Source organism: Salvelinus alpinus, chromosome 8, assembly GCF_045679555.1.
Source record: "Salvelinus alpinus chromosome 8, SLU_Salpinus.1, whole genome shotgun sequence".
In the NCBI taxonomy this organism is placed as follows: domain Eukaryota; kingdom Metazoa; phylum Chordata; class Actinopteri; order Salmoniformes; family Salmonidae; genus Salvelinus; species Salvelinus alpinus.
The window spans coordinates 73,596,599-73,610,545 of record NC_092093.1 but is presented as its reverse complement, the minus strand read 5'-3'; the positions used below and the strand labels follow the sequence as shown (position 1 = coordinate 73,610,545).

Below are 13,947 nucleotides of genomic sequence, written 5' to 3'. Positions count from 1 at the left end.
CTCTCTCTCCATCTCCCTCTCACTTTCTGTCTCTCGCTCTCTTTCTTCTTCTGTGTCCCCCTCTCTCTCTGTCCCTCTCTTTCTCTTTCTCTAGTCGGATGGCAACTGATAAGGTTTGATTAATGAGAGGAGGCCCCCGGGCAGCGAATGAAAACATCTGCAACAGAGGATGTATTCTATATCATATTATATTCTTAATATGAGAAAAGGGGTAGGGTTCACTCCACTGTACATGGATGGCCTGCTGAGGGAGAGAGAGAGAGAGAGAGAGAGAGAGAGAGAGAGAGAGAGAGAGAGAGAGAGAGAGAGAGAGAGAGAGAGAGAGAGAGAGAGAGAGAGAGAGAGAGAGAGAGAGAGAGAGAGAGAGAGAGAGAGAGAGAGAGAGAGAGAGAGAGAGAGAGAGAGAGAGAGAGAGAGAGAGAGAGAGAGAGAGAGAGAGAGAGAGAGAGAGAGAGAGAGAGAGAGAGAGAGAGAGAGAGAGAGAGAGAGAGAGAGACCGATAGAGGAGAAGGGAAATTAGATGAAATACGTGGCAAATGGAGCCACATTACTTACAATCCACTTTGTCATGATCGTCTACTGCAAGGGTTTTTTGTTCACGTGCTTTGATTTGGTATTGAATACTAATGATGTCTATACAGTGCATTTGAAAAGTATTCAGATCATCAATTTTCACACAAACCCCATAATGACAAAGTGAAAACAGGTTTTTAGAAATGTTTGCAAATGTATATAAAAAATAACAGAAATAACTTGTTTACATACAGTACGTTGTCAGACCCTTGAGCTGTTTCTACAACTTAATTAGAGTCCACCTGTGGTAAATTCAATTGATTGGACATGATTTGGAAATGCACACACTTGTCTATATAACATCCCACAGTTGACAGTGCATATCAAAGCAAAAACCAAGCCATGAGGTTGAAGGAATTGTCCATAGAGCTCCGAGACACGATTGTGTCGAGGCACAGATCTGGGGAAGGGTGCCAAAACATTTCTGCAGTGTTGAAGTTCCCCAAGAAAACGGTGGCCGCCATCATACTTCAATAGAAGAAGTTTGGAACCACCAAGACTCTTCCTAACTGAGCAAACGGGGGAGAAGGGCCAGGGAGGTGACCAAGAACCCGATGGTCACTCTTACAGTGGAGATGGGAGAATCTTCCAGAAGGACAACCATCTCTGCAGCACTCCAGCACTCCTCAGTAAAAGGCACATGACAGCCTGCTTTGAGTTTGCCGAAAGGCACCTGAAGGACTCTCTGACCATGAGAAACAAGATTCTCTGGTGTGATGAAACCAAGATTGAACTCTTTGGCCTTAATACCAAGCGTCACATCTTGAGGAATTCTGGCACCATCCCTACGGTGAAGCATGGTGGTGGCAGCATCATGCTGTGGGGATGTTTTTCAGTGACAGAGACTGGGAGACTAGTCAGGATCGAGAGAAAGATGAACGGAGCAAAGTACAGAGAGATCCTTGATGAAAGCCTGCTCCAGAGCACTCAGGACCTCAGTCTGGGGCGAAGGTTCACCTTCCAATAGGACAACGACCCTTAGCAGACAGCCAAGACAATGCAGGAGTGGCTTCGGGACAAGTCTCTGAATTTCTATTGAGTGGCCCAGCCAGAGCCCGGACTTGAACCCGATCGAACATCTCTGGAGAGACCTAAAAATAGCTGTGCAGCGACTGATCCCCATCCAACCTGATGGAGCTTGAGAGGATCTGCAGAGAAGAATGGAAGAAACTCCCCAAATACAGGTGTGCCCAAGAAGACTCGAGGCTGTAATCGCTCGCTGCCAAAGGTGCTTCAACAAAGTACTGAGTTAAGGTCTGAATACTTATGTAAATGTATTATTTCAGTTTTTATTTTTAATACATTTGCTAACATTTCTACAAACCTGTTTTTGATTAGTCATTATGGGGTATTGTGTATAGATTGCTGAGAATTATATATATATTTTTTAATACATTTTAGAATACGGCTGTTAAGTATTGGAAAACGTCAAGGGGTCTGAATACTTACAAAAAGGACTGTATAGTCAGTTAGAGTAACACTGCAGGGAGGGGTTCGGAGAGGGTCAGTTTAAACCCAGATGAATAGGTTTAAAGGTCACTTCACTTTGATAACGCCTCCCTGTTGTTGTTTAGCTGCATATAGTAGTTTCAATAATGGTGCTATAGTATTTTGTTTGTATTGATCACAAATGCTATTTTGTTTGTTTGGCACATATACTGTTAATCCAAAGATGTTTTATTTCTGTAGTTTAACTACTTATAGAGATACTGTATATTTGTAGTATTAGAGCAGTTCCCACAGTCTAATTTCTTTGGATTACTACTGCTGCAGAATTGGCTGCCTCAAAAGTTTTAACATAAAAGCCTTCTCCTAGAAATGAGGGACACTACTCACTTGTCTTTCTTAGTGGAATGTGCCCATTGTTTCATATACTGTAACCTTGCATTTTTAAACACTGTTATAAAACTACTCTGCTATGTGTCACAATTTACCCTCCCAGTCACCATTACTCAGCAATTCATATCCATATTTAATGAGCCCTCAGCCGTGATATACAGTAATATCCCCATTAGGAGCCATGCATTTTAACAAGTTGGTTAATATAAATATATACCAACATACTGATATAGTTAATGTTACAATATTGCTCCAAAAAGGTTATTGCTATATTATTTCAGAGTGTGTCACTTTCCAATTCTTCTCAGTGGCTGCATTTACACAAGCAGCCCAATTCTGTTATTTTGCCCAATTTTGGACAAAAGAGCTGATCTGATTCGTCAAAAGACCAATTAGTGGGAAAAGATATGTTTAAACGCAGCCAGCAAGTCTCAGTTTCTACTATTGTGTTAGATCTGAGCCTTGTTCATATCAATGTGACATGATTGCCTGTGGTAAAATAGAGGCTTTGTCAGGTATTTCTAAGGCATAGATTAAAGTATTGTCCCTGTAAAATATATCACAGTGATAATTGTAGGTCAAGGTTTAGAACTCAGTACTCAACACAATGGAACCAATACAAAACCATTTCTGTCCAGTGTAGTTTTTCACTGGATTGACATGACAGGCTCCTCACTACAGATACCCTGGTTCAAATCCAGGCTGTATCACAATCGGTCGTGATTGGGAGTCCCATAGGGCGGAGCACAATTGGCCCAGCGTCGCCCGGGTTTGGCCGGTGTAGGCCGTCATTGTAAATAAGAATTTGTTCTTAACTGACTCTTGATAAAATAAATAAAAACTAGAGCGCTCTGTCTTCCATAGGATTGTAGAAAGTGTCACCAGTAGACAAGAGGAGTGAGAGAAAAGCATAGTTGGACTTAACAAAGCTGATATTTACTTTACTTAAAAATACACATGTATATTCATCACAGTGATTCAGGAGTAACATTAAAACAGAATAATATTCCTCACCAACATTAGACAACGACACAGAAAACCCTCAAATTGCGGAAATAAGTAAAGGAAATCAATGATGAGAGAATAGACAGAACAGCAAAAAGATGAACGGTTCAAATCCCAGCTGGGGTCATGTTGAATAATCCGTGCTAAGTGATAATGTCAAATGTAATCATATTGTCATTGGTTAAAGATTTGTTTGACACAATTTTCTCTGAACAGCGTACCACTTACTTTAAAAACCCCATATAATTTCATTCCCAAAAAAGAGCTGTTTCACATGTAGAAAGAAAGACACACATGCGAGGTCAGTTATTCACATGGGGAACCATGTGTTACATTTAGAGTTCATTATGTTGAGGAGAATAACATCTTTTCACCTCGCATGTGGAATTGCAGATTCACATGTGAAAAATGTTGACATTTTCCATCCCCATGTTGCCACATTTATTTCGAATGAGATCATGTTTTCTCACATGTAGTTTCATGTTATCACATGTTGCTTTTACATACTGTCACATGTTATCACATTAACTTCACATAATATCATATGTGATCACATGAAAGTCATGTGTTTTTTCTGTAAAGGCTTTAAACTTTCAGGAATTTACGTAATTCTGTCTGTGCCATTTGTTAATTTGTTGCTATAAAACTATTCTCAACTCCATTGCTTTACTTCTGTGTCGTTTTGTCACCAGGTCTTCCACAGGCTAACAGACATAAAATATTTGAGGAGCTGACGATCGAACAAGGCTTTTACACGTCAAAGGATTTCCTACCTTTGGTCTCCAAAGCCAGCAAAACAGGTGAACACTGCAGGCAATAGAACAAGCATTGACAGCCGCAACTAAATTGTTTCTTTTTTTAAAGATTTCATTTATACTGAAAAATATATGTAAAGGCATGTTTCCTCAGCTAAAATAAACATACACACAAAAAGCTTATTTCTCACAAATGTTGTGCACACATTTGTTGCATTTCTCCTTTACCAAGATAATCCATCCACCTGACAGGTCTGGCATATCAAGAAGCTGACTAAACAGCATGATCATTACACAGGTGCACCTTGTGCTGCGGACAATAAAAGGCCACTCTAAAATGTGCAGTTTTGTCACAACACAGTGCCACAGATGTCTCAAGTTTTGAGGGGACGTGCAATAGGCATGCTGACTGCAGGAATCTCCACCAGAGTTGTTGCCATAGAATTGAATGTTAATTTCTCTACCATAAGCCATCTCCAACATTGTTTTAGAGAATATGGCAGTACTTCCAACTGATCTCACAACCGCAGACCATGTGTAACCGCGCTACCTCAGGAACTTCACATCCGGCTTCTTCGTCTGCGGGATCGTCTGAGACCAGCCACCAGCCTCCTCACAAGGGTCTTGACCTGACTGCAGATAAGCATCGTAACAAACTTCAGTGGGCAAATGCTTACCTTCGATGGCCACTGGCACACTGGATGAATACCAGTTTGAGTTGTACACAGTGTGTTTGGCGTAGTGTGGGCGAGCGGTTTGCTGATGTCAACGTTGTGAACAGAGTACCCCATTGTGGGGTTATGGTATGGGCTGGAATAAGCTACGGACAACAAACTCAATTGCGATGGCAATTTGAATGCACCGAGTTACCATAACAGGATCACGAGGCCCGTTGTCGTGCCATTCATCCACCGCCATCACCTCATGTTTCAGCATGATAATGCACAGCCCCATGTCGCAAGGATACTCACCAGACATGTCACCCATTGAGCATGTTTGGGATGCTCTGGATCGACTTGTACAAAAGTGTGTTCCAGTTCCCGCCAATATTCAGCAACTTCTCACAGCCATTCTTCAATGGGAGTGGGACAACATTCCACAGGCCACAATCAACAGCCTGATCAACTCTATGCGAAGGAGATGGGTTGCGCTGCATGAGAAACAGACTGGTTTTCTGATCCACGCCCCTACCTTTTTTTTTTACTTACAGTATCTGTGACCAACAGATGCATATCTGTATTCAGAGTCAATTCATGTATTTCAATTGACTGATTTCCTTTTATGATCTGTAACTCAGTAAAATCTTAATAATAAGTGCATGTTGCATTTTATGTTTTTGTTCAGTGTAGTTTTCCCACAATGAATTAAACACTTAGACATACAGTACTAGGCAAAAGTTTGAACACACCTACTCATTCAAGGGTTTTTCTTTATTTTTAATATGTTCTACATTATAGAATAATAGTTAAGACATCAAATCTGTGAAATAAGACATATGGAATAATGTAGTTACCAAAAAAGTATTAAACAAATCAAAATAGATTTAAGATGTTAGATCCTTCAAAGTAGCCACTCTTGGCCTTGATGACAGCTTTGCACACTCTTGGCATTCGCTCAACCAACTTCACCTGAGTGCTTTTTTAACAGTCTTGAAGTAGTTCCCCCATAGGCTGAGCACTTGTTGGCTGCTTTTCCTTCACTATGCTGTCCAACTTATCCCAAACCATCTCAATTGGGTTGAGGTTGGGTGATTGTGGAGGCCAGGTCATCTGATGCAGCACTCCATCACTCTCCTTCTTGGTCAAATAGCCCTTACACAGCCTGGAGGTGTGTTGGGTCATTGTCCTATGGAAAAACAAATGATAGTCCTACTAAACGTAAACCAGATGGGATGGCGTATCGCTGCAGAATGCTGTGGTAGCCATGCTGGTTAAGTGTGCCTTGAATTCTAAATAAATCTCAGACAGTGTCACCAGCAAAGCACCCCGATGCCATCACACCTCCTCCTCCAAGCTTCACAGTGGTAACCACACATGTGGAGTTCATCCGTTCACCTACTCTGCGTCTCACAAAGACACGGTGGTTGGAACCAAAAATCTAAAATTTAGACTCATCAGACCAAAGGACAGATTTCCACTGGTCTAATGTCCATTGCTCGTGTTTCTTGGCCCAAGGAAGTCTCTTCTTTTTATTGGTATCCTTTAGTAGTGGTTTCTTTGCAGCAATTCGACCATGAAGGCCTGATTCACAATCTCCTCTGAACAGTTGATGTTGAGATGTGTCTGTTACTTGGACTCTGTGAAGCATTTATTTGGGCTACAATTTCAGAGGCTGGTCATTCTAATGAACTTACCCTCTGCGGCAGAGGTAACTCTGGGTCTTCCTTTCCTGTGGCGGTCCTCATGAGAGGCAGTTTCATCATAGAGCTTGATGGTTTTTGCTACTGCACTTGAAGAAACTTTCAAAGTTATTTTTCCAGATTGACTGACCTTCATGTCCTAAAGTAATGATGGACGGTCATTTCTCTTTGCTTATTTGAGCTGTTCTTGCCATAATATGGACTTGGTATTTTACCAAATAGGGCTATCTTCTGTATACCACCCCTACCTTGTCACAACACAACTGATTCGCTGAAACGCATTAATATGGAAAGAAATTCCACAAATTTACTTTTTATAAGGCACACCTGTTAATTGAAATGCATTTCAGGTGACTACCTCATGAAGCTGTTTGAGAGAATGCCAAGAGTCTGCAAAGCTGTCGTCAAGGCAAAGGGCGGCTACTTTGAAGAATCTCAAATATAAAATATATTTTGATTTGTTTAACCCTTTTTTGGTTATTACATGATACCGTAAGTGTTATTTCATAGTTTTGTTGTGTTCACTATTATTCTACATTGTAGAATGAGTAGGTATGTCCAAACTTTTGACTGGCACTGTATATGTAATCTCAAAATCAACACAGTAAATGATCAGATTGTAACTCCTTTTCTCTTCTCCTCCCGCTTTTAGGAATGTGTAGCTGCAAGTCTTCCCTGCCAGAGCTGCGTGGCACGGTGATTGTTCTGGGTTCAGGAGACACAGCTTTCGACTGTGCCACTTCTTCCCTGCGCTGCGGTGCCAAGCGGGTCTACGTGGTGTTTAGGAAAGGCTTCACCAACATCAGGGCTGTCCCCGAGGAGGTAGAGACAAACAAGAAGAAAGGAGAGAAAAGGAAAGAAAGGATAAAAGAGAAGACGTTGACAGAGAGAGAGATCGCTAAATGTTACCAGTGTACCAGATGCTTAACTTGTTTGAGAAAGACAGACAGAGAGAGAAAGACTGAGGGAGAAAGATAGACAGAGAGATAGTGTTAGGGAGAAGGCTAGTGAAGAGGAGAGAGGACGCTGTCTTTATTAAGCTGTCTGTGTGAGTGTCCTCTCCTTGGCCCTGCTGACATGTTTTTTAAGCCGCTTTTTTCTGGTTTATTACAAAGGCCTGTCTTAGGTTCTGGAGGGCGATAACTGTCAAAAGCTCTCCGCCTGCACACACACACTGCCGTGAGCCCCAGACGGACTCACTGGGATCTGTCCCTTTCTAGTAGCGCTGCCACAAAGGAGAGAGGAAGGATATCATAGGCAGTGCTGTTGCTATTTTCACTGTTCCTTCAAAAGATATCCCTGCATTTGAAGCATGACATTGACTCGTATACTCCCTTCAGTCTTGATTCTTATCAACTTTTGATGTGTTAGACCATCAGTAAAAGTAGCACTTGGAGTTAAGATGCATTCTTCAACTGCCGTATATTAGTTATGATTGTGAGTGTGATGAAAAGTTCAAGGTGTCTTTCTGTCAATTCTATTCTAGTTGAGAGTTGAGCTTGACAGCACAGTTCATTCTAGAATCATCGTCCAACGGCACCTTTAGTCATGCGTCGTGTCAGAGCACACCTCTTGCTGCCATAGTAACGCCAAAAATAACCCTAACGAAATGAGAAAAGTAAGGTGATTATCAACAGCTGTTTGCTTTTCCCCACAGAAGCAGACAGTTAAGCTGCTAGCATCGCCTCACACTAATTAAGTTTGTTTATAAGGTATATTAAGTTTAGGCCTCTTGTAGGCGTCAGTAACCTTCACATCACATTGAAAAAAGTTCAATATTGTGTGAAGCATGAGCATTGATGTCAACTGAGACAATTTCAGAAAACTGAGAGAAAGGGAAGCTATTATAGAAGCAACCCACCCCCCTTCCCTTTTGTGCACATCTCAGGACTGGAAAGGTAATTTCAATGACTTTGTTGTAGATGGGGCCTTTTTTCATTAATCCGTATGAAATTGAAGGTCTTTGAACAAAGCAGGAAAACTTCCTAGTGTCTTCTATTGTGTGCCGTTGTAATGTGTGACACTACAAAATATATTTTCCAGTCCTGACAAACGAAGGGAATAAAAAAGTTGTACCTTGGGCTTGATAATTAGACATATTTTTGTCCAGTTTTAGATTAAAATGGCTTTGCATTTGACGAGAAATATTGTGATAAAAAAAAATCTAATCTTTGATACTTAAAATAATTCAACACAATTCAAGCCACAATTTAAAGATGTAACCTGTCGATGACCCATCACCATTGACCCCTGAGCTCTATATTTCCCCTACCTATAGATGGAGCTGGCCAAGGAAGAGAAGTGTGAGTTCATGCCCTTCCTGTCCCCTCGTGAGGTCATCATGAAGGCGGGTCGCGTGGCGGGAATGGAGTTCTGTCGTACGGAGCTGACAGACGAAGGTGATTGGATGGAGGACGAGGATCAGATCATACGCCTCAAGGCCGATTACATCATCAGTGCCTTCGGATCCATGCTGAGCGACCCCAAAGGTATCAATCATAGTCAAACTTTATTGAAAGTGCATTGAACATCACAACAATTTGTTGGGAGGAGTTTTGTATAAATGACAGCTTTACAAACATGTTCTATGTTCTACAGTAAGTAAAGGTGCCATGTGACCATTGACTAACCGCCATCCCAGTCTTGCTATTGATACACAATAATAATACCTTTACTCTGAATGGAACCTGAGTTTTGCCATATGAGTAGACTCTTTGACAGCACAGTCCACTGTTATAGTTTTTATCAACTCTTACAAATATCCTCAAATTGAGTGTTTCTCTGAAGAGTTTGTGTTGAATGTTGTCTACATTATTGCTTTAAAAACAGTGTGAGGATGTTATCCTTGAGCTGCATTAAACAGAGTCAGACAGACAGACAGAAAGCCTGGCATTCAAACACAAACCAGGGATCTCCCCTTTCTCCTGGAGATTTCTCATTATACGAGCGAAGACAGTGGTCCCGTTTGGATAGGACTGTCTAACTTATCATTGTTTAGCACATTTGGAGTAGGACTTAAGACAACACTCATCACATTGTTTTCCTCATCATCATCTAAACACAATATGCCTTGTGTTGAGGCTCTAATTTAGATGAGTGCCGGTGATGAGAACTCCATGTACTTGGGTTTTGAGGGTCTTGTGTGTGTGTGTGCATGTCTGTGCATGTTAGCGTGCCTGTGTGTCTGCCTGTATGTGAGTGTTTACAGAACCTTGTCAGGGGGTTGGAACATAATTAGAAATAATATGTAGACTGAAAATTGACCGCAAGAAGCCAAAACAGATATAATATTTGATTAAAACATCATTTCAAACCTTGCTTACATTTGAATTCGATCACGTGTCTCTCTATTATTGGGAATACTTGGGAACAGATTTTTTTTTTAATGTAATCACTTGAAGCTGATTTCCTGGTGTTGTTACAGTCTTATGTCCAACTATATATATACAGTACCAGTCAAAAGTTTGGTCACACCTACTCATTCAAGGGTTTTTCATTATTTTTACTATTTTCTACCTTATAGAATAATAGTGAAGACATCGCAACTATGAAATAACACATATGGAATCATGTAGTAACGAAAAAAGTGTTAAACAAATAAAAGTATATTTTAGATGTTAGATTCTTCAAAGTAGCCACTCTTGGCCTTGATGACAGCTTTGCATACTCTTGGCATTCTCTCAACCAGCTTCACCTGGAATGCTTTTCTAACAGTCTTGTTCCCACATATGCTGAGCACTTGTTGGCTGCTTTTCCTTCACTCTGCGGTCCAACTTATCCCAAACCATCTCAATTGGGTTGAGGTTGGGTAATTGTGGGGGCCAGGTCATCTGATGCAGCACTCCATCACTCTCCTTCTTGGACAAATAGCCCTTACACAGCCTGGAGGTGTCTTTGGGGTCATTGTCCTGTTGAAAAACAAATGATAGTTCCACTAAGCGCAAACCAGGTGGGATGGCATATCACTGCAGAATGCTGTGGTAGCCATGCTGGTTAAGTGTGCCTTGACATCTAAATAAATCCCAGACAGTGTCCCCAGCAAAGCACCATCACACCTCCCCTCCTCCTCCAAGTTTCACGGTGGGACCCACACATGTGGAGATCATCCGTTCACCTACTCTGCATCTCACAAAGACACAGCTGTTGGAACCAGAAATCTCAAATTTGGACTCATCAGACCAAAGGACAGATTTCCACCGGTCTAATGTCCATTGCTCGTGTTTCTTGGCCCAAGCAAGTGTCTTCTTATTGGTGTCCTTTAGTAGTTGTTTCTTTGCAGCAATTCGACCATGAAGGCCTGATTCACAATCTCCTCTGAACAGTTGATGTTGAGATGTGTCTGTTACTTGGACTCTGTGAAGCATTTATTTGGGCTTCAATTTCTGAGGCTGGTAATTCTAATGAACTTACCCTCTGCAGCAGAGGTAACTCTGGGTCTTCCTTTCCTGTGGCTGTCCTCATGAGAGGCAGTTTCATCATAGCGCTTGATAGTTTTTGATACTGCTCTTGAAGAAACTTTCAAAGTTCTTGAAATTCTCCGGATTGACTGACCTTCATGTCTTATAATATGGTCTTGGTCTTTACCAAATAGGGCTATCTTCTGTATACCACCCATACCTTGTCACAACACTACTGAATGTCTCAAACGAATGAAGAAGGAAAGAAATTCCACAAATTAACTTTTAACAAAGCACACCTGTTAATTGAAATGCATTCCAGGTGACTACTTCATGAAGCTGGTTGAGAGAATGCCAATAGGGTGCAAATCTGTCATCAAGGCAAAGGATGGCTACTTTGAAGAATCTCAAATATAAAATATACGTTGATATGTTTAACACTTTTTTGGTTACCATATGATTGCGCTTTTTCATTGTTTTGATGTCTTCACTATTATTCTACAATATAGAAAATAGTAAAAATAAAGAAAAACCTTGGAATGAGTAGGTGTTTCCAAACGTTTGACTGTGTATAATAATATATTATTATTATAATAATATAATAATGTGTATATATATTATTCTTTTTATAAAAACATTTTTGCACGGAAAACATGTGGGGGCCAAACCTGGAGGGCACCAGTAGGGGAGCCCTTGTCTAGGATGATATTTTTTTTTAACCCACTTGCTTACAAGACAACGCCTGTCTTTTTGTGTGACACTGTCGCCAGGGCAGGTAATTAGATTGCGTTGAGAAAAGGCCATACCTGCTATGATTTTCAATTAGGCTGCTATTGAATAAACAGAGGTGGGTATTGCAGGAGGGCCACAAACGCCACACACTGTCCAGAGTCACCCAACAATGACATGAAATCACTGTAATGAGTTTCAAGCTCAGACGACCGCCCGGTGACGTCCGCGCGCGTGTGCGCACACACACACACACACACACGTGCTCGGCGATAGAGCGACAGAGCTTTACAACTGGTTACCCAGCTAGCGCTGCCATTAGCCAACCTTGCGATGCAGCACAGATGCACAAATACATAGTTGGGGCTACCTAAGCAGGCAGAAACTGAACATGTTTTACACGCATTCATAATCGGTCGTGATGGTGAAATACACATCTACTCAACCAAGTAATTAAGATAAAGAGAGAGTGTGAGAGACTCGGTATAGACCGAGTTCCGCTGACGTTCTTGCCTGACTGTGTCTATCTGACTGTGTCTTATTGATTTTATAGATGGGGTAAAGGCTTGATTGACTGATTGTTATCGTAATCTGCTCCACTGATTCGGTCTACCCACTTCCACCTCTTCACAGCTCAAATGGATTTTATTATCCATTTTGTTACTCTTTTTGCTTGTCAAAAGGCACTCTATTCCTTTCATAGTGCACTATTTTTGACCAGGGTCCATCAAGCTCTGGTGAAAAGGAGTGCATAGTCCGCGTCCCAAATGCCATCCTTTACTATCCCCCCCCCCCCCTGGTACTATGGTTGACCTGTTGCTAAAGAAACATCCTTAGAACCTGCTCCACATCCCCAAAGGTGTCGTCGAGTGCTAAGGAGGGTATTGTTATGATTAGCAATTAATCACCAAGGTTAATTAAAACATGAGGAATTACTGATAAGAGCCTGAATTAAATGGGGTGCATGACTCCGAGCAAACTAGTTTAATTTGATAGGATGATATTTCTGCCAAACCTGATTGCCTGCATATTTAGGAAGGAATTGATCCGTGCCTTGGCATGCGAGTGTGTGTGTTTGTGTTTGTGTGTGTATGTGTGTCAAGCGTGCTTGCAAGCGTGTGTGTGTTTTGAGTGTGTGATTTCATCGTACAGAAACAACAAAATGCTGAGAAAAGAATCCCCAGAGTAGTACAGTCAGAATGATCCTTATTCTTGAACTATGAATCACTTATCCACTTAAGTATGTTGTCAGACCCACAGAGGATGTTCCGCTTGGCAATGAACACAGCTGTAGGATGAGTTAGCAGTTAAAACCTGGCCTGTATAGTCTGGTGGGCTGGACCCAGTGTGCGTCGCAAATGGCACCATATTCCCTATGTAGTCAACTGCCTTTGACCAGAGCCCTATGGGTCCTGGTCAAAAGTAGCGCACTTTAAAGGGAATAGGGTGTAATGTGTAATTTGGGAAGCAGACTCAGTTCTGGGAGGGAGGGAGGCAGCCATTATTGCACCCATGCCTCCTTCCTGCATTGGTCTCCTTCCTGCTGAGTTTCATGGAGGGTGGGTGGGGAACATGAGACATGATGCACCCACCTCCTCTGTGTTAGCTAAGCATCTCTTTCCCTTTACGCTGTACTGTCACAAAAAGTGTGTGTGTGTGTTTCTGTGTGTGGGAGTGTGCATAGTTTGCATGCGTGTGCGTTCATGCCAAAGATGTATATAAACCCTGGATTGCTGATGCTATGTGTTAGCCAATGAAAAGCTTTGAAGCCACTGGTCGGCCATATAAGCACTTCCCCATTAGTACTTTCTAAAAATTATACTTTATTTTTTATTTGTATGTTTAGCTCATATAATATAGTTTAAAAGTATGCATTAAGGCGTGTGTAATATAATAAACGTGGCAAAATCAAAGACGTAGACATTAATAAATGCAAAATATTTTTTACAATGTTCGGGGAGTGCCAAGATGGAGGCACAGTTGCTTCAAAACAGCTCCCCCTGTTTGTGTTGCCAGGTACTATGCATGACAGATGTATGTGTTGTATGAGCTCTAGCTACAGCAGTTATAGCTAGCTGTTATTATGAGGGATACAGGTGTTGTATAGGCCCTAGCTACAGCAGTTATAGCTAGCTGTTATTATGAGGGATGTATGTGTTGAATAAGCTCTAGCTACAGCAATTATAGCTAGCTGTTATTATGAGGGATTTAGGTGTTGTGACCCTAGCTACAGCAGTTATAGCTAGCTGTTATTATGAGGGATATAGGTGTTGTATGAGCTCTAGCTACA

At 41.4% G+C, this 13,947-nt stretch overlaps 1 protein-coding gene across 3 annotated transcripts in view; it reads left to right on the top strand.

Moving 5' to 3' along the window:
* LOC139583682 (dihydropyrimidine dehydrogenase [NADP(+)]-like) overlaps positions 1-13,947 on the top strand; it is a 201,471-nt gene that overhangs the window by 71,895 nt on the left and 115,629 nt on the right. For all 3 annotated transcript variants that reach the window (XM_071415019.1, XM_071415018.1, XM_071415020.1), the window contains 3 exons: positions 4,110-4,217; positions 7,184-7,353; positions 8,810-9,020. In XM_071415019.1, coding sequence (XP_071271120.1) covers positions 4,110-4,217; positions 7,184-7,353; positions 8,810-9,020 — 489 coding nt within the window. The remainder of the gene's footprint in view (positions 1-4,109; positions 4,218-7,183; positions 7,354-8,809; positions 9,021-13,947) is intronic.